This window comes from Ovis aries, chromosome 3 (assembly GCF_016772045.2).
Source record: "Ovis aries strain OAR_USU_Benz2616 breed Rambouillet chromosome 3, ARS-UI_Ramb_v3.0, whole genome shotgun sequence".
Taxonomy (NCBI): domain Eukaryota; kingdom Metazoa; phylum Chordata; class Mammalia; order Artiodactyla; family Bovidae; genus Ovis; species Ovis aries.
In genome coordinates, this window is record NC_056056.1 from 93,426,469 (window position 1) to 93,445,719 (window position 19,251).

At 51.2% G+C, this 19,251-nt stretch overlaps 1 protein-coding gene across 22 annotated transcripts in view; it reads left to right on the forward strand.

Moving 5' to 3' along the window:
* Positions 1-19,251, forward strand: part of DYSF (dysferlin) — a 225,552-nt gene that overhangs the window by 82,181 nt on the left and 124,120 nt on the right. For 13 of the 22 annotated variants that reach the window (XM_042246330.1, XM_060412345.1, XM_004006065.5 and 10 more), the window contains 8 exons: positions 2,329-2,397; positions 2,543-2,586; positions 5,975-6,057; positions 13,293-13,334; positions 14,894-15,009; positions 15,511-15,624; positions 17,065-17,242; positions 17,784-17,908. In XM_042246330.1, coding sequence (XP_042102264.1) covers positions 2,329-2,397; positions 2,543-2,586; positions 5,975-6,057; positions 13,293-13,334; positions 14,894-15,009; positions 15,511-15,624; positions 17,065-17,242; positions 17,784-17,908 — 771 coding nt within the window. The remainder of the gene's footprint in view (positions 1-2,328; positions 2,398-2,542; positions 2,587-5,974; positions 6,058-13,292; positions 13,335-14,893; positions 15,010-15,510; positions 15,625-17,064; positions 17,243-17,783; positions 17,909-19,251) is intronic. The other 9 variants (XM_004006060.5, XM_004006059.5, XM_004006063.5 and 6 more) reach the window with 1 other exon arrangement.

Sequence of the window (19,251 nt, forward strand, 5' to 3'; positions counted from 1 at the left end):
CCACACTCTGCTTTTTCATAGGGAAGTTTCTAGAACCAGGTCAGAGGGCATGCTTATTTTTGAGTATTTGATACAGATGGCCAAATGGCCTTCTGTCGTGAAGGGAAGGAGAGTTAAAAAAAAAAAAAGACACAGATAAGAGGAGGAGAAGGAGGAGGGGGAGGAGGGAGCTCGGTGTGGGGAGAAGAGAGGGGGGTGGAAGGCTCTGGGTGCTTCTAGGGACAGAGGTCGCGCTGGCCTGTGGTATGGCCGGGACACATCTTGGCGGCTCTCTCAGAGGGACCCTCCAAGGGCAGACAGGTGGAAGTGCTTGCTGGGGAGAAGGCCTGTGGCTCCCCGGGCGCAGGGCTCGGGGAGGGAGGGTGGGGACCACCTGTGCCTCTCATCCAGGGAGCTGAGGAACGATGTTGGCAGGGCCTGTCTGCTGTGTCTGATGAAAAAGTCTTCCATTCCTTTCTTTTTCTCTTTTGTTATTTCAAACTTTTGTCCATCGAAGTTTTGAATTAGATAGTACATTTATTATGCACACCACATCCACTTATCATCCATCACGAGAGCCCGGCCTCTCACCCTGCACCTGCCCAGCAGTCCTCTCGCCCTCTCCCCCCTTGCACAGGAAATCACTGTTGGTTTCTTCTGCACCATTCCGGCTTCATTACATGCATGCCACGTCTGACCATAAATTCTTACCTTTGCGCCTTTAACGCACATGGTTGCACATGATACTTACTGCTTTGCACCTTGGTTTTTTTCACTTAATAATACACCTCAAAAGTTGTTTCATGCCGTAGAGTGGTCCTCATTCTCTAGAGCAGCGTAGCGCCCCATTCTGTGGATGGGCCGTTCTCTATCCAAGCTGCCCTCTGTTGGTGGCTATGCGGGTTGTTCCACGTCCTCCCTAACTGGAGTTAGGCTGCAGAGAATAATCTCAGACGTATGTTATTCTGCACATGTGCAAGTATGTCTGTAGGATAATGTCTAGAGGCAGAACTGGTAGGTCAAAGGGCATCTGCATTTGTAATTTTGAAAGGTAGTGGCCAACTGCCCTTTGGAGAGGTTGAGTTGTTCTCTCTCCACCAACAAAATCTGAGCGAGCAGTTTCCCATTGCCTTGCCAAGACAGGGCTGACAGGCTTTCGAGATTTTTATGGCTCTGATAGACGAGACGCGGTATTTCATTCGTTTTGTTTGTGTTTCTTCAATTATGAGGGAGATGGCACCTCGTTCTGTGTGCTTTTACAGCCCTTGGTGTACCCACTCCTGAGGACTGTGAGTCCCACTCTGCCTTTTGTTCCATCTAATTGTTGGTTTCTCTTCTTTCCTTACTCCTTTCCTTGCTCACACAAGGGCCAAATCCTGGCACCCATCCCTACCCCCAGGCTTTGCCTGGGCTCTTCTCACAGGGAGGGGGGACGATGGGCACGGGGCCGATCCTGGGTGGACCAGGGATGAAGAAACAGTCCTGGCCCCCGGGGAAGCCACACTCTCATTTGATGGAGAGTCTTGTCAGTTGCCATTAGATGAGATAATTGTGTAAATGCTTCGCACAGTCAGGGCCCATAGTCAGTGCGCTGAGGAAGGCTGCTCCTTATTTCCATGTGTAGGACACACAGCTTCCAGCATCTGAAGCAGAGCCTTCGCCCACTGCCCTGCGTGGGTACAGGGTGCTCCGGGCGGCATCGGTGCCTCCCTGGGGACTCCCAGCGCAGAGTAGAACACGTGAGCTGCTGGTTTGAATCCAGTTCTCGCCTCTGCTAGGTTTCTTGTTGTGGAAAGCCCAGTCTTTTGGGCAGAGCTGACTGGAGGCAAACTGTGGCTTTTGAGGCTTGTATCTTAGCTGAATTTTCATCTTCCTCTCAGAGTACTGGTGTATAGCCCCCTGCCCAGCCCCTCAGCTCCCTTTTCCCCTTCCCCTCCCCGCGCTCACAGTCTTCCAAAGGGGCAGGTGATCTGCACTGATGGGCAAAGAGAATTGCCTCGGATGCTAGGACTCCTGGGAACGCTGGTCTGGACTCAGGGTCGTGGCCACACTGGGAGGGAAGGGGAGGGAACTTCCAGCCGGAGGTATGAGACAAGGGAGAGGGTTGTGACTTTCAAACAATCTGTCCCTCCCTCCATGTCCCAGTGGAGCTGGCCTACCATTGAGCTTTGTCTCTGGAAAGATTCCTGGTGCTAAGCCCACTGCCTCAGGTTCCATAGCCCCCAGGGCCTTCTGCCCAGCCCGAAGGGTGGTCAACGTGGCCGACAATGGCTGCCCGTTGGTGTGGTGGTCGCCAGGGCTACCCAGAGTCCCCTCAAAGCTCCATTCACCTATCCTCTGTGTCTTCAGCTCTGCAGCAAGATCCTGGAGAAGACGGCCAATCCTCAGTGGAACCAGAGCATCACACTGCCCGCCATGGTGAGCCTCACCTCCACGAGCCAGGGCTCCTAGCCTCCCGCTCCCAGGAGGCCTGGGCTCCCAGCCTTCCCAGCTCCCGCCTGCCTCCCAGACTTCCACTTCTTCAGAAGGCCTCCACCCCGACACGTCTTGCTTCCCTCCTTAGTTTCCGTCCATGTGTGAGAAAATGAGGATTCGTGTCGTAGACTGGTGAGTCCTGCGTCTGGGGGCCTTTAGAGGTGGCTGTTGTCGGGGTCACTGGGTCCTTGCTTTCCTTGCGTTCAGTCCACATGCAGCAGGGGAGTCTCTTTCAGGTGCGGTGGTGGCCTCACAGGGAGGTGGGAGAAGGAGAGGGCGTGGGCTGTTAGGAAGCTTACTCACAGCGGGCTGGGACGGCTCCAAGAACCAGAGATCCCTGGGGCCAGGAGGGCCCAGGGAGCCTTCCTGGGGAAGTGGGGTTTGGGGAAGTTCGAGATGAAGGCATCCTAATGAAGACAGGATCATAAGCAGAGGCAAGGAGGCTGCAAAGAGCAGAGCTTCCGGGAGGGTGGACTGAGACTCCCCAAGGACTGGTAGGATGGAACAGATCTCCAGGCTGGGGAAGGGGGCCTGGTTGCCCAAGCAGGGAATGGCACTGCCGTTGGCAGCAGGGGAGTAGCCACAAGACCATCCTGGAAAAATGGCATCTAACTCTTGTGAGTGTCTGTGTGCTCCAGACCCTCTGCCTGTCTCACGTGATGCTCAGCTCGACTTGGTACAGCCCTACCTTACAGACGAGGGTGCGTGTCTGGATAGACTGAGTGCCCTGTCTGGGGGGACAGCTGGAAGCTGCTGAGGCCAGGCTCGAACTCAAGCCTGTGCTTAACCTCTGGGCCATGTGCGGAGGTGCCCTGTCTCACACCCGAGGGCTGCAGGGGTCCGCATGTGCCATTTCCAGGACTCTCCCTACACCAGGCTTCCCCCAAAGAGAGAGCTGTCCTTTCTCTGCCCCCAGAAAGTCTTGGCCGTGCGGTTCCCAGCGTGTTGTCCTTTGGTCTTCAGCCCATGTCACCCCCAGCCAGGAGGATAATGAGAGACTGGGGAAAACCCCCAGGCCACAGAGCCATTAAAGTGCGCGCCAGGTCCCCAGCCTGAGAGAGAACAGCTTGTGAGAATTAGAGAGGAAGGGAGTGTGAGGAGGGCCAGCAGGGAGAGGCCTCCAGGGCCCCAACCGCTGATCTGCTCTGTGGGAGGTGGTTTGGGGCGATGAGCTCTGCGTTCGCAGAGCTGCCCCTTCACCTCTCTGTGTGTGCGTGCATGAGTGTGCCCTGGGTGCAGGTCTGTGTGTGGCAGTGTGAGGGAATGCACGCGGGCGCCATGACCCCTGTGTTGTGCATGGGCCCCGCCCGAGTCCGTGTGAGCCGTGTGAGGCACCGACATACTGTACAATCCAAACACATTACGGAATCTGGTGGTTGCCTCTCTGGTTTAGGTTGAAGTGGCATTTTTATTGTGAGTCTATTTTCAGACTTGCTGTATTTTCCAAAAGCAACCCCAAGCCCCAAAACCCAACTCTTGGCCTGAAATCATTCTGCTGCTGCGAGTTCCTATCCAGAAAAAGGCTTTCTTCCCAGAAAACTCAGATAAATTTGTACTATTACCTGAATCCTGGAAATACGATATGGTCCATATGGTCTTTTCTCTGTAACTTAATCTTCCATTCAGTTCTTGAAGAATTCTTTTCATTAAAAAACAACACCCCCCCCCCAAAAAAAAACTACCCCCTCCTCCTCAAAAAAACCTGACTCAAAACCTCTCTCTTCCCGTTCTGTTTTCCCATCTCATCAGATTCAGGTGAGCCCAGAGGTCAGAAATCCTATTTTGCTCCAAGAGCTATTGGTCTTCTCTAGGGCTTGGTCGTGAAGGCAGTTTAGAAGTGTTGTCAGCTGTCAATTATCTGGTGTTGATAATCTCACTGTAAAACGTTTAAGGGACTCTTTACTTCCCCGTTTCTATTAACGTCACTCACCAGGAATAGTGATACAGATCCGTGCTGACAATTCACTCTTCCTAACGTAGCCCCCGCCCTGATAGAAAACTTTAAAGCTTAACCACCTCCCTGGGAAATACAGAGAGGAAGGAAGGGAGCAGCAAAGATCTGGTGTCTGAAGGCTGTAAGATTTAAAAGAAAAATGATATCACCATGCTCAGGTGGGTCTTTCACTGTGAAGCACGTGGATGTCATCTCCTGAAGCCACCTGTGGCCAAGGGATGCACAGCAGGAAGAGAGGGCTGCTGGGTTCCAAGGAAGGGAAGATGCACATGGGGAACCTTCTGGAAGGAGATAGAGCCTGCCCCTCCAGTCTTGGCACTGTGATGTTTTTGGACTGGAAACGTCTTTGCAGTGAGAGACTGTCCTGTGCATTGTAGGGTGTTTGGCTACAGTCACGGCCTCTCTCTATGGCTCTCCTCTATACCAAAAATGTTTCCAGTGGCCAAATGTCCTGGGGTCAAAAGCCTCTGGATTGAGAACTCTCGGTCTAGCCTCACAGAGAAGCAGCAGGTTTCTGCAGGCCCGGCTCTGGTTTCCCCGTGAGGCGTATCTTGCTCAAGCCCCACCTTTGTCGTCCTGCCTACCTTAGCTTCTTCATCTAAACTGGGGCCAACTGCAGGACCTGCCTCAGAATCCTGCCTCAGGATTAAATGGGCCAAGTCCCGTGACAGTTTCAGCACAGTGCTTGGCTCTCAGGAGGTGCCCAGCAAAAGGTGGCTGTTACTGTATATGGTTGTCAAGGGGGCAGGTGTGGGGCAGAGGAAGGGTCTGCACAGAATGCTCAGTCCTGGAGCTTCCCCCATGGCCCCCTATGCTGGGTAGGAGGGGAGAGGCCTTCTTTGGAGAGGTAGGATGAGTCCCATTTTGGAGCCAGAAGCCGTGTGGACCTTGGTGAGAGCACTGGGCCGGGAGTCAGGATATGAGTTTCTGTCCTGGCTCCTCACCTCCCTCCCAGGCTGACCTTGGGCCCGGACTTTGCAGCTCTGAGCCTGTTTCCTTCCATCTGTGCAGTAGAGATTTAATAAAAATACCTATTCCCCAAGGCCATTGTAAGGATCCTTGGCGATCAAGGAAGCTAAAAGTGCTTTGTCACATACAAAATCAGATACAAAAAAAGAGCTCTATATTAGCTACCCTAAGCTAATTAAGACTGTGGGCTTCCTTGGAGAGAGAGTTTCTTTCTGGTTGCCTGATTTTTCTCCTTGGTCTGGTATGTCTTAGCTCTCCGAGCCTTGCTCTCCCTGGGCCTGGGGGTCTGGCTCCCTGGGCGGCCTCCTGCTCCCCTGCACTGCTTCTGCCTCAGGCCTCCTCCCTTTCAACCTGCAGCTGTGCCCACAGACCTGCAGCGTGGCTGCCGGGATGCTGATGGACTGGGTGCCCCCCAGAGGAGTCCTGAGTAACACTTTCTTTCCAGTCTCTTTTTGCCAAACATTACTAGGCTTCCATAACACCCCTAGTGTGAAGACTGGGACCCCGAACGATGCATAACTCCGGCCATTTCCTCCCTGGGTGGGTTGTGGCCTGCGAATCCCGCCCTGATCAGGCCCTTTCTGCCCCTTGCTCTAGGGACCGCCTCACCCACAACGATATTGTGGCCACTACCTACCTGAGTATGTCGAAGATCTCTGCCTCTGGAGGCGAGATAGAAGGTGAGTGCCCCCGTGTGCTGCCCTCTGGCCCCCATGCTCTCCCCTGCCCCACCCCTACTGTCTTACAGCTCTAGCTTTGAGAGTTTGCAGAAAAGGGAGTCTGTAAGGTCTTCGTTGCCCACTTCCCAGGAAGAAGGGCTTTGGCCGGTGAGAGAGATGGGCTTGTGTTGAGGACTGGCCTCACCGTGGAAGGTGGGTGCACCGTCAGATGGTCTAGAGAGATCCATTCCTGCAGGTGATCTTGGTGGCTGTGACCACACCGTCCACCGGGTTCTGTGTTGGCTGACTGTTTTCTAGCAGTTCCTATTCTGAAATGGCTTTCATTGGTCTGTTGGAAAGTAGTATGTGACCATTTTGTACAATTTAAAAGAGATAATCTGAAAGAACAATATACAAATTCACTCACAGAATTATCCATCAGCCTCTCCTCCCAGAAAAGAGGTAAATATTAATATTCTGGGACCTGTTTGTGTGTATGTGTGTATATGATAAACAATGTTTTGAATACTTTTTAACTGTTTTGACAATTGGTTTTTGTCACTTGGCAATATAACATAGATGTTTATTCACACTATTAAATATTCTACAATATGGTGAACGTGCCATCGACCACATTAACTAAAGGCTGAATATTTAGGTGCTTTCTAATTTTTCCATGTTATAAGGAGCTAACTTGATATTGAGTGTTTTTGTAGCGGAATCTTTATGTAATTCCTGATTTTTCTTTTGCATAAATGCCTTGAAGTGGAATTGCTGTGTCAAAAGATTGGAACATTTTAAAGCTTTTGGTGTATATAAAAATTGCCCTACAAAACGACTGGACTCATTTATACTCTAATCTCTCAAGCTTATTTTGCTACATCCTTATCAATACAAAGTAAGATAATAATGATATTTTCAAAGAACTTTGTCAATTTGTTGGGTGCATTTCATTGTTGCCTTAATTTTATTTCACTGATATCTGGTAAAGTTGACCAATGTACATTTTAAAATATTTAATAATCATCTTACATTTACAAATTATATATTTTTTTACAAATTATATATATTTATATACTTTAAAATTTATTTGGGTGTAAATTGCCTATTCATGCTTTTGTCCATATTTTTGATGGTATGTTTGTCTTTTTCTCATTGTTTTTTCAGAGTTCTGTATGTATATGGAGGTTAACTTTCTCCCGTCATCTATGTTGTAAATAATTTTTGTCAATTTTATCATTTAATAGTTTTTAACTATTAAATTTAAAAGTTTTACGTAGCCAAATATATTAATCTTTTCCTTAGTGAATTAGGCAAGGGTTTAACATTACTTTTTAAAAAATGGTTCTTTGGTGATACCAACACTATATATTGAATAATCTTTTCCCTACATTTTGAAATGCCACTTTTATCCCCTACTAAATTCCTCAGTGTGTTCTTGGTCCTATTTCTTGATTTTCTATTATCTTTAATTGGTATGTCTGCTTATTATTTCTTAGGTTTTGGTATCTGGGCTGTGCTGGCTCTGTAAAATTAATTGGAAAGATTTAAAGTCTTTTCTAACATCTGGAACAGTTTATATAACATAAGAATATAGTCTTTTGAGGGTTTGAAAGAATTCACCCATAAAACCATGTGGGCTAGGTGCCCTTTCTGAGTGGGAGTTGCACTGGCTCTGAAACCTTTTCAGTTTTTCCTGTGCTCACTGGTATTTTTAGTTTGTTACTTTTACTACAATTGATTTTGATAATCTACATTTTCCTAGAAAAATATTTATTACATTGAGATCTTCTAATTTTTTTATAGTATTGTGCAGAGCAACCTTTTATGATTTAAACAATTCTACTTTCTTATTTCTAATGATATGTGTTTGGATTTTCTTTTTTCTTGATTAGTCTTGTTAGAAGTTTTTCTTTCTCCCTACTGTATTGAACGTTTCAAAGAAAAGTTTCTGGATTTAGATATGAGTTCTAACGGGCTTCCCAGCTGTGCAATAGTAAAGAATCCATCTGTCAATGCAGAAGACACAAGAGACTTGGGTATGATGCCTGGGTCAGGAAGATCCTCTGGAGTGGGGAGTGGCAACCCACCCCAGTATTCTTGCTGGGAAAATTCCATGGACGGGGAGCCTGGCGGGCTGTAGTTCATGGGGTCGCAAAGAGCTGGACACATCTGAATGAGTGTGTATGTGTGCACTTTAGTTCTAATATTTTCTAATTTTTTATTCTCTCATCTTTTAAATCTTTTCTTTAACTCTCTTTAGACATATTTCACTGTTTCCTTTTTAACTTTCTAATTGTGTGCTGAGTTGCTCAGTCGTGTCTGACTCTTTGTGGCCCCATGGACTGTAGCCCACCAGGGTCCTCTGTCCATGAGGATTCTCCTGGCAAGAATACTGGAGTGGGTTGCCATGCCCTCCTCCAGGGGATCTTCCTAACCCAGGGATCGAACCCAGGTCTCCTGATTGTAGGTGGATTCTTTGCTGTCTGAGCCACCAGGGAAGCCCAACTTTCTAGTTAACTCGTGTTTATTTTCAGTATTTCTTATTTAAGTAATGGAAGTATGGTTTCTGCCACATATGTTGTGCTTTTGGCTTTCAGCAAATCCCAAGGTTGTACTTATCTCTATTTTTTACTTTTATTTTTTACATTTAGATATTTAATCTATTTTGAGCTTCTTTTGATGTGTTTTCTGAGAGCAGTTTGATTTGATTCCTTTATAGATAGTTTTTTTTTTCTTTCTGGCTTGTAGGAATGTCTCTTTTTACTTGTAGTATAAAAAATTATTTTGATCTGTCTAGGAGCAGGACTCTTGAATTTTTTCTGAGACACAGTGAATTCTTAAATCTGAGTTGAGGAATGATTTCATCTACTCTAATATTGTTGTCTGAGCAGCTGAAGGCATGGTGTGGGGTGGGATAAGAGCTGTTCTGGAGCCAGGGAGCTCCAAGAGAGTTGTTCCAGTCTCCTCCCACCAGTCCCAACCTTGTAAGGTCCTTACAAAAATCCAGTGAGACTATAAATGTCACATTCTGGAACACCATAAACCCTAAAGCAATGTTGCTCTTTAGTATCATGATTATTGGCTTTCTGCATCCCTATTCTGACTTGTCCCCCCCATGCCAATTGTGCTTTTTACTGCTTCCCATGTGGTTTAAAATTGGCTATTGCATTTTTAGTTTCTTGTCATGCCTTCCTTTCCGTCCATCTTTCCTTTTATATTTTCCTTTTCCTCTTTGTTCTCTCCCTCATTTTGTTTTGTTCCACAAAAGCTATGTCTTCCTGCACTCTACTGAGCATTCCAAATCATTTCTTGAGAATTCAAGGCGAACACCCTCCTGAATTTTACAGATGTTGTTTCCTCCCTATTTCCCTATCCTGGTTGGCCCTCTATTTTTCCCCTCCCCTTTTATTCACTCTCACACACTCTCGCAAGATCTGGCCAGTGTTGGTGTCTTTCCACAGACAGGATGTGTGGGTCTCCATCCATCATCTTCTCAGATCTTTATCTGGAGGTCAGGTTAGCATGCCTAGTTTCTGGCAGATTCCACCTAACACTTTTGAAGTTGACCAGTCTCCTCTGGATTCTCTGAAACATTTAAAAATATATGGATACAAGTAAAAAATTCTACAATGAACTCCAGTTTCCCTCCCGATGCGTTAGCCTCTAGCTGCCATGCTCATGTCATCACTGATACTTGTAACTGTTGGAATATACCAAGACTCCTTCCCAGAAGCCCCTGCTATAAGGCTTCCTCCTGCCCCAGCCCCTCCCTGTCCTGACTGTGGGAACTGCTGGTCCCAGGATGCGGCCCTCCTGTAACTGCTATTCCAGTAGTTGGATGCAGAGGGAGAAAGATGGGAAGTGAGGGCAGTGTGTCATGGAGGTGGGTGGGAGAGATGCTGTCCTAGGCTCCTCAGGGATCAGAGCCCCTGCATGGAAGGAATCTCTTCTCCAGTTTGCTGGCTAGTGCTGTCCCTGCCTCTTGAGTCCAAGGGCAAATGTTGGTAGAGGCACAAAGCGCCTTTCTGACTGGTATCCAGCAGCCACTGTTTCACGAGGCTACTGCTCTGCCTGCTGTCAGCCTCCTGAGGGAGAGTTTAGATGCCTGTGTCCCCATCAGTCTTCATGTCTTGGTGGTGGTGTTGACCTTGCTCTTTTCCAGGGTCATCATGAGTATTTGAATGGGAACATGAGAAAGATATTTATTTGGTCACTAGATGGCGCTCAAGCCATGGGCAACTCATTGTGGTTCATGGACCACTGGCTCCCACAGTTTGTTTTGGACATAAATGAGAATCTTCTTGTCACCAGCTAACCAGTTTTAAATACAGTTGAATAGCTTGATCTCTGTAGCAGTAAAACAGTTAGACTTATTGCTCAAACTGGAGCCGTTCTCAAGCTCTCTCTAGGCCTGGAAGGTTAGCCCTTGCCTGCCTCCCTGCCAAGCTTCTCCCACTTGTCCTGAGGCCACCTCTGAATGTCACTCCAACTTTGAGATCTTTTTGTTTTTCTCCACCCTAGGATGTTCCAGAATATCTGGGTGATGCGTGGCCCTTGCTTTTCCCACTACTCTCAAAGCTCAAACTAAACCAAACTATAAAAATGGATTCTTTCTCTATATTCTCCAGCCTCACGGTTCACCAGATTATTTAATCCAACCAGGAGTTTTTGTTTTCGTGTTTTTGTTGTTCTTTCCAGCTAGGCCAGGACCTAATGCGAGCCTCTTAAGCACTTTTGCCTGCAGGCTTACCTGGGCACACTGAAGTATTCCTTGGACCCTGTGCTCCAAAGCATTTAGTAAAAAATTTATTTATTTATTTATTTTTTAATTAGGAGTGCTTTCCTGAGAAGCCTCAGTCCTTTTGAAAGGTAGCAGGCACACGAGCCCCATGAAACCTACACAAATTCTTTTGTAACTTTGTACATATGAAAATCATGCTACATAAATAGCACTCAGGCAGTTTTTTCCACGGCTACGAAATCCAAAGTTCTTTTCTTTTTGTCTTTGGAACATAGATGATGAGGATTTCCCAGCAGTTCTTGGTTTCTCCTCCTGCCTGGCGCTGGCTGGAGTCAGGCAGCCAAGCCGTGGGCGTGGGAGATGTGCTGAGAGGCAGAGGGAGCGGCTGGGCTGGCCGCAGGTAATGGCCTCAGATGCTCCAGGAGAAGGGGGTCCTGAGCTGGGAGGGCCTGCCCTGTACTTCCACAGGTGAGGGAGCTGGGCTGGGCTGCTCAGACCACAGGACTGGAAGCATTCATCTGTGTTTTGTGGCTTCCCCAGCCTCTGTTCCTTGGGCTTAGGGAAAACACACCAGAACACTTGTGTTTTGGCAGAAGAGTGGTGAGGACTAAATAGAGGCTTTGTCTTGGGGGCCTTCACTGATGACTCTGCCCGTGACTTTATGAGCTGTCTGCAGACACAAGCATGATCCTCACACCTGGAGACCTGTGACCCTACCCCCGGATTAGGAGCCGTTGGCCTTAGTTGTCGGCAGGGCCCTGTCTTACTGTGCCTCATTCTGTGCCTGTTAGGTTTGTGGAACAAACCAATGAATGAATGAGGCAATTAGTGAAAAAGGTGTGGTTGGGAACCAGGCTGCTTGGCAGCCCCCTAGCTTGGTCCTCCCAGCCGCCAGAGGCACGTGTTGTTCAGATGACCAGAGGGACTAGAGGCCAGCTGTCTCTGGGCTGGGCACTAGTTTGCAGCCAGAACGCAGAGTTGGTCTGTGGGTGGAAAGCTGTGTTTGCTTCTGTGAGGAGCACACAGGGGTCGGAACTATGACCTTGGCCTCATTAGCCCTAGATAACTGGCCAGGCCTGTTTGCAATCATTTGAAGGAGCTTAAAGTGGAATCTGTTTCCTTCTGGCGGGCCCTGGTCGTGCTCTCCTGGGGGTGCAGCTGTGCCCGGGTCGGTCCTCTGTGGTTACTGAAACTCTCCTATGACCAGAGGCCTCACTCCCCTCCCGATGAAAACCTATTCCTGTGGATATGGAAATGGCCATGAATTATGGTCTATGCATTCTGACTCCTGCCAGCCGGCATTCCTAGCTGAGGCCGGCTGTGGAGAGCTGAGGGGCTGGGTCCCAGGGCCTCAGGCCCCCCCATCCTCCAGGCCACCTCTGCTCACTTGGTCTGCTCTGTCCTTGTATCCACGTTCTCTCTTCTCCATGCCCTTTCTTCCTGTGTCTCTGCTCATTCTTCCTTCCTGCCGCAATGTTTTGCTCAGCTCTTGGCTCTTAATTCTGATCATGGAGCTATAGGAAAATAGCAATAGGTATTATTTCTTGAAGGAGACCAATAGGTAGAGGTGATCAGTGAATGAAAATAATTAGATATTTCACCAAACACAAGCCCAGGTCAGTCAGGACCCCAGACTGGGCCACACTTGGATGGCTGGAGGAGGGACTGTCAGAGTGTGGCAAGAGGCAGAACCAGAGAGGACAGTGGAAGGAGACGAGGACTGCATACTCCTTTGGGGGCGTCTTGTTCTTGTCTTGAAGTGAAGTTGGAAGTCTACCAGAGCATCTCCTTCCTTGCTTCTCTTATTTCTAGACCCTCCTTACCCGGGTTTAGGGTACACCCAAGAGTAGAACCTTCAGCTAATGGACAGTGTCTGGCTCTGTGCTTCATTCGAAACAGCAGGTGCCAAAAGCCTCCTGTTTCAGAACAGTGCCCAGTGCCTGCTGTTGTGAAAATGCAACATGGTGCCCTTAGTGGTAATTCTAGAAATGACCACTAGGTGGAGATCTTGCGCCTTGAAATGCCTCCACTGCATGCAGTCAACCTGCCTGTGGGGTGGAGAGCTGTGTGTGCCTAGCTCTGGCCCTTTCACGTTTCCCTCATCCTTTCTTGGCATCTCTACTTTGTTTTCCCCTCTTATCTGGCTATAATATGGCAAAGCATATATATATATATATATATTTTTTTTTTTTTTTTTCCTGTGTTATTCCTTGAATGTATTGAGTCACGTTTTCAATCGACGGACAGAACATACAGCCCTGCAGGCAGCCAGCGGGGCTCAGGCTGGGGCACTGGGACTGTGTCTGGCTGAGGGGGGTGCACTGATGACTTACTGGGTGATAAATTCACAGCCGGGCTGGCCTTGGGATCTCGGCCCACATCTGTTTCCCGTCCAGGAGCTATTCCCTTCTGTCTGTCTGCCAACTGTCCATCCACAGTGCCTCGTTCACCTAATCGGTCCTCCACCCAGCCATGCCCATCCTAACCCCTCTTCCATTTCTTTACGCTTCAGAGGAGCCTGCAGGTGTGGTCAAGCTTCCTCCAGCCACAGAACGTACGTGCTCTCACCTCCGGGATGACGAGGGAGTTGGGCCTCGAGGTTTTTACTGGAGGGGCAAGGGTGCTGGTTGTGGGGAAGTGTTCCATTTGCCTGTGGTGGGCTGGAGATTCCCCACCACAATCCCCAAGCTTAACTTTGGCTGTTACCTCTCAACCACGGTGGAATATGTAAATTGCTGGGAACGCTTCAAAGGCAGTTCCCTCCCACTCTCTAACCCCCTTGCCGAATGTGCCGGGCCCTGGAACTCAAATGAGTTCACTCTCTCTAGCAGGGTTGGGGGTGGAGCAGGCAGGGGGTCCATGATGAGGAAGGGGAAGTGTGAATCCTCCCAGGGACTGGGAGGAGGCCGGGGTGAGCTGAAAACTCTTGAAGTTGAAATGAGCAAGGTAAATTATAGTCAAGATGATTAGTATAAATAATTAATCATGCTCACAACAGTTCCATCAGGTCTCTCACCCCCATCCCGAAAGCCAGAGTGTGTGCTGGGGACTGGAGGAGGAGTGATGCGGGGTGCAGGGCTCTGGAACAGGCATGCTCCTGCCTCTGATTGGGAATAGCTTACTGCTCAGGGACGGGCTCAAGCCCAGGGTCCCTGGAACCCAGCCCCCAGGGTCTGAGCACTCAGAGTCATCTCAGATAGTACCTGCTTCTGGGCCCACCTCCCACCTTTGCCGTTCTGGAAACGGCCTCTTCCTCCTGGCTTTTCAGGATTCTCAGAGTTTGGCCATTGAAGGCCCGTCCTAGGAAACTTGGCTGTCAGCTGGAAAGTCATGACATTAACAAAAGAGGGCTGTCAAAAAAAAAAAGGATGGAAATGATGTGGAGGAAAGATTTTGTCTCATCATTAGTGTAATTCTCCAACTCTCCTCCAACTTGCTCCACTGAAAGATCCTTCTTTGCACAAAGTGGGGAAGAGGAGGAGATGCCAGGATGAGTCAAGGCTATTAAATGGTCTGTCTCAACTTCATAAGGATACAGGGGTGGAGGAGACATGTGCCTGGGGCTGCCCTGTGTGTGGGGCGACATCGAGTTGGGCCCCCTCCCTGGCGTCCAGGAGATGATGTCTCTGGTGACCAGGCTCTTGGGCCTTCTTTGTGCCTCCCCATAGGCTGGATGGCCTGAGACACAGATGGAAGGGCAGGGTGAGGAGGGGGTGAGCATGAGCTGGGAGGGGCAGGGCAGTGAGCCCGAGCCCAGCTTTGCATGCCCGCTGAGTGCATGGGCTTGAAGGTGAGACCACTGGGGTCATGCCTCTTTGCAGTCGTGTGTTCCTTTTCATCTCTCGGCCTCAGCTTCCTCTTCTAGACAACGAGACTAATAAAAACAATACAAATCTCCATGTCTCGACATGGTGAAGATTAAAGTCCCGCAGGAGAGACAGCGGTAGCTCTCATGGGGGTCACTGTCCTTTATACGTTTGTGGGGGCCGCATCCTGTGCACGTGCGAGGCGCTGAGACCGGGGATGGGCTTGGCCTGAAGGTAGCAGGGTTGAGCGCTAGACATCTCGGCTGGGCCGGCCCCTCTGATCTGCGCCTATGTCTGTGTCTCCCAGTGGACGACCATCTAGGCTTCCTCCCCACCTTCGGGCCCTGCTACATCAACCTCTATGGCAGCCCCAGGGAGTTCACTGGCTTCCCGGATCCCTATGCAGAGCTCAACACGGGCAAGGTGAGCCAGACGGGAGCCCAGATCCTGGGGCCTGCCTGGGCAGTATCTGAGGTCAGCCTGCACTCCAAGGGCCTGGTGGTGCTTGAGCGGGCCCAGGGCCAGGCAGCCACCTGCCCAGAGACCCCTTCTTCCTCCCAGACCTGTCCTGGCCCCTTCTTCCCTCCCACTCCCTTCTCTTTGCCTCTCCTTCAGGGCAAGCCGGACATCCCCTCCAACCCCCCTCCCCCACCCCTGCTAATTTTCCTGGCCCCCATGGGGCCCAGCTTCTGTCTCAAGTTTCATTCTCCCCTGGCGAGGTTGGACCTTGGTGCTGACCGTCAGGGTGGCATGGCCCGTGAACCCTCTGGACCACCGTTTCCTCATCCGCAGAGGGATGGGGTGTGGCTCAGGGCCCTGCTGGTTTCCTGGGAGATGGGTGGCCTCTGGGCCAGATGAGGCTCCTTCCCTTCCCCTTCTCCCCTCCACTGCCCCTGCTCCTGGTGACCCTTCCTCCCCTCTCAGGGAGAAGGCGTGGCCTACCGAGGCCGGCTCCTGCTCTCCCTGGAGACCAAGCTGGTGGAGCGCAGTGAACAGAAAGTGGAGGCTCTCTCTGCCGATGACATCCTTCGGGTAGAGGTGAGGGGCGTGGCCCTGGGAGGGGCCAAGAGGGCAGTGGCCGAGTGGGGCTGGTGGAGGAGGGCTCAGCTCCACCCATACTCATATGCCTTCACACCTCTGGGCCTCAGAGTAACCCAGCACCTGGTCTGCCTTCCTGAGGAATGTTCAGAGGCTCAAAGAAGATAAAAAGTGAAAAGTGTTCCTGAAATGAAAGTGTTAGTCGCTCAGTCGTGTCTGACTCTTTTCAACCCCATGGACTGTAGCTTGCCAGGATCCTCTGTCTATGAGATTCTCCAGTCAAGAGTACTGGAGTGGGTAGCCATGCCCTCCTCCAGGGGATCTTCCCGACCCAGGGATAGAACCTGAGTCTCCTGCATTCCAGACAGATTCTTTATCGTCTGAGTCAAAAGAAGATAAATAGAAGTATTTTAAAGTCTAGAGCTTGATGCAAGATGAGAGGCTATTTTAAAATAGCTAACACTTATGAATCACTGTGTGTCAGACACTTTGCTGATGATACTCCCAGCACTGAGTCCTCCCAGCACCTACCAGGTGGCTGCTCTGAGTATCCCCATTGTACAGATGATAACACTGAGGCTCAAATGTAGCAGAGCAGCAAGTGGTGGAACCAGGCCTTATTTCTAGGAGGCAGCTATGTGGAGTCCTCATGAGGGTTTATACCTTCTCACCCTGTGGTCATGGTGCTGGTTTGACTTCTGGCTTGTCTACTTACCAGTTTTCCTATATGTAAAGTGGGAGTAATAATTATTCTCACCTCAAAAGATTGTTGTGAGAATGAAGTTTATTCATACCAGTATGCAGTAGGTACTCGATAAGTATTAGCTATTATCACTGTGTGCTTGACCTAATAAACTAGTCATGTAACCCCCTCTCCTCTCTGCCTTCCACAGAGAGGATCGTGAAGTCATCTTGGTTCAAGCCGGGATGTGTGGTTGGGTGCTCGCCATGCCCTCAGCTTGGTGCCTGATGCCCAGTGGGGACAATGGGGCTCACTCATCCTACGCGTTTGGCAGCCTGTGATGCTGCAGGGCTGGCCAGCGTCGTGGAGAGCCTGAGTGGTGTGGAGTGGGTGTTCTGGGTCGGGGGACATGGTGGATTACGGCCTTCAGCCCCTTCTGGAAAGGCAGAGGCAGGAGGCCAGGCTCCCCGGGGTTGTGGTGCCTCCGCTGCTGGTTTGGATTAAGGAGCTCCATGACCTTGGAGGCGCGGACCTTAGTAGAGGAACACGGCCAAACACACAGGCCTGGAATGAGTTTGCTCAGTTACTGACCAAATCTGGGCTCTGGTGCAGAGCCGGAGCACTCGCCACCCACCCGTCCAGCCAGGATTTATTGGGTGCCAGGCTCAGCCAGGGCCTCCCAGCCACATGACCCCTCCCTGCACTGATGTTCCTGTCCCTCCCCCTCGTGACCCCAAGGCTGCCCTCTCTGCCCCCAGAAGTACCTCCGGAGGCGCAAGTACTCGCTCTTTGCTGCCTTCTACTCGGCCACCATGCTGCAGGACGTCGATGACGCCGTCCAGTTCGAGGTCAGCATTGGGAACTATGGCAACAAGTTCGACACCACCTGCCTGCCGCTGGCCTCCACCACCCAGTACAGCCGGGCGGTCTTTGATGGTGAGGCTGGAGGCTGCATGCATGGCAGGGGACCCAGACCTCAGAGTAGGGGGCCGAGTCCTAAATCTCATCCCCTGCGGAAAGCTCCTGGAGGCCCGCCCCCAGGCACCCGTGTTCGGGGGATCCCCAGTCTGCTCCGCACTGTGCTGGCTCGCTGTGCTCATCTCCAGGTGCATCCCTCCGGCTGGGATCCATAGACTGGGCTCCTGACACAAGCAGTGGTCGGCCTAGATCTTGGCCTTTGGCGACCACTCATTCCATGGTGGGTGTGGGGCTTGGCGTGGAGACTTTGGAGAGCGTGGAATTCCCAGGGTCCTTCTGACAGCCCCTCAGCTTTGATGTGCTAAGGAGTCCTGATGAGAGCAGCAGCTGTCTGCTCAGTGTGTGAAGGGAACTCTTGGCACCACATCCGGGCACTGGGGAATACAGGTCATGCCACAGGTGTCTTAGCTGGGGGGGCAGGTGTTTGTATCCGCTCCCACCTCGGTCCCCCCCGCCTCCCTCTGCTCCGGCTAAGTGCCAGGCCCTTGTGCTCTTCCAGGATGCCACTATTACTACTTACCCTGGGGCAATGTGAAGCCCGTGGTGGTGCTGTCATCTTACTGGGAGGACATCAGCCACAGAGTCGAGGCTCAGAACCAGCTTCTCAGAATTGCCGACCAGCTGGTGAGTGGAAGCTGGCACCACCCACAGCACCCCATGCATGCACCCCTCCCGCCCCGGGGGTGTCTTCAGTCCTGCCTCCACAGGGGCTAAGCCTGCAGACCTCACGATGCCTGTGGTTCCTGTGTCCTGACCAGAGCAGGCTTGCAATCCTGCCCTGCACACTGGGAAGAGAGGAGAGGGAGGGAGCCCAGCCCTGGGGGGATCATCCCTAGTCTGAGGTAGGAGATGGCACAGAGAAAGAGCTAAGAGAGACCAAGCTGGGAGCAGAGGACAGAGCCTGCAGCCATCCATCCACCCATTCATTCATTCATCGAATGCCTTCGACTCTTAGCACAGCAAGGGTTGTGCTGGAAACATCTAGCTAGAGGGTGGACATGAACAGGATGCTGCCCCTGTCTCCAGGGGTCAGCTTAGTAAAGGAGTAGGCAGGTTCATCCACCCCTCTCCTACAGAGGCTGGAATTTCAGTTCAGACGTTGCTCCAGGAGTCCCTAGGGCGGGGGGCTCAGAGGAGAGAGGAGGCCAGTTAGCATCAGGACAGCAACTCAGGGTGGCGAGGGGCTGCATCCAGTGAGGGGAGTTGGGAGCTGGTTAGGATGCCCTTGCTGGGGTCCAGGGGAGTGGCTCTGGGAGGGAGCTAACCTCAGGGAGAAAACGGAAGTTGAGCTGCAAGCACTTGGTGGTCTGTTGGACTGGGGAGCAGGGGCTGTGAGGAGGGCCTCCAGTGGCTGGGAGCTGGGGAGAAGAGCAGGGCTGTGAGGTCAGGGGTGTGTCCTGTCCTGGATGTGGCTGGGGGTTACTGGTGGATGCTGGGATTTGCAGGCCTGGCGCTTGGCCAGAAAGCAGAGGAGAGTCAAAGTGGGCAGAGGGGAGAGGCCAAGGGCGGAAGGTCCTGGTGGTGGCCCCTGGCCACTTCCGTGTGCACATGGGGTGGAGGCTCACCCATGAGGTGTGTGGCCCATGAGAACGGGGGAGGCAGGTGTGCATGCTTGGGGGGCCCTCAAGGGCAGCAGGGTAGAGGGCAGGCGTTGAGAGGTTTGGACAGGTGGAGGAGGTGAGCATGGTGAGAAGAGAAGGTGGAAAGGGAAGGGGGAACGGGATTTTAGAATGTCTGGGAGTTGTCGGCCCCAGATGGGGACCACGATGACCCACACTTTCCCTGAGACCCGCAGTTCTTTGGGAGGGAGGGACCAGTCCACACCCAGGTTTGGGAGAACTCAGAGTCGATTTTGTGCAAGTCCAGCATCTTCTTGGCCCTCTGTCTTCTCCCAGGCCATGCCTGGCAGAAAAGGGCTGGCTGTTCCTTCCAGGGCCTGTCTGTCTGCAGCGTGGTGGGCCCAGGGT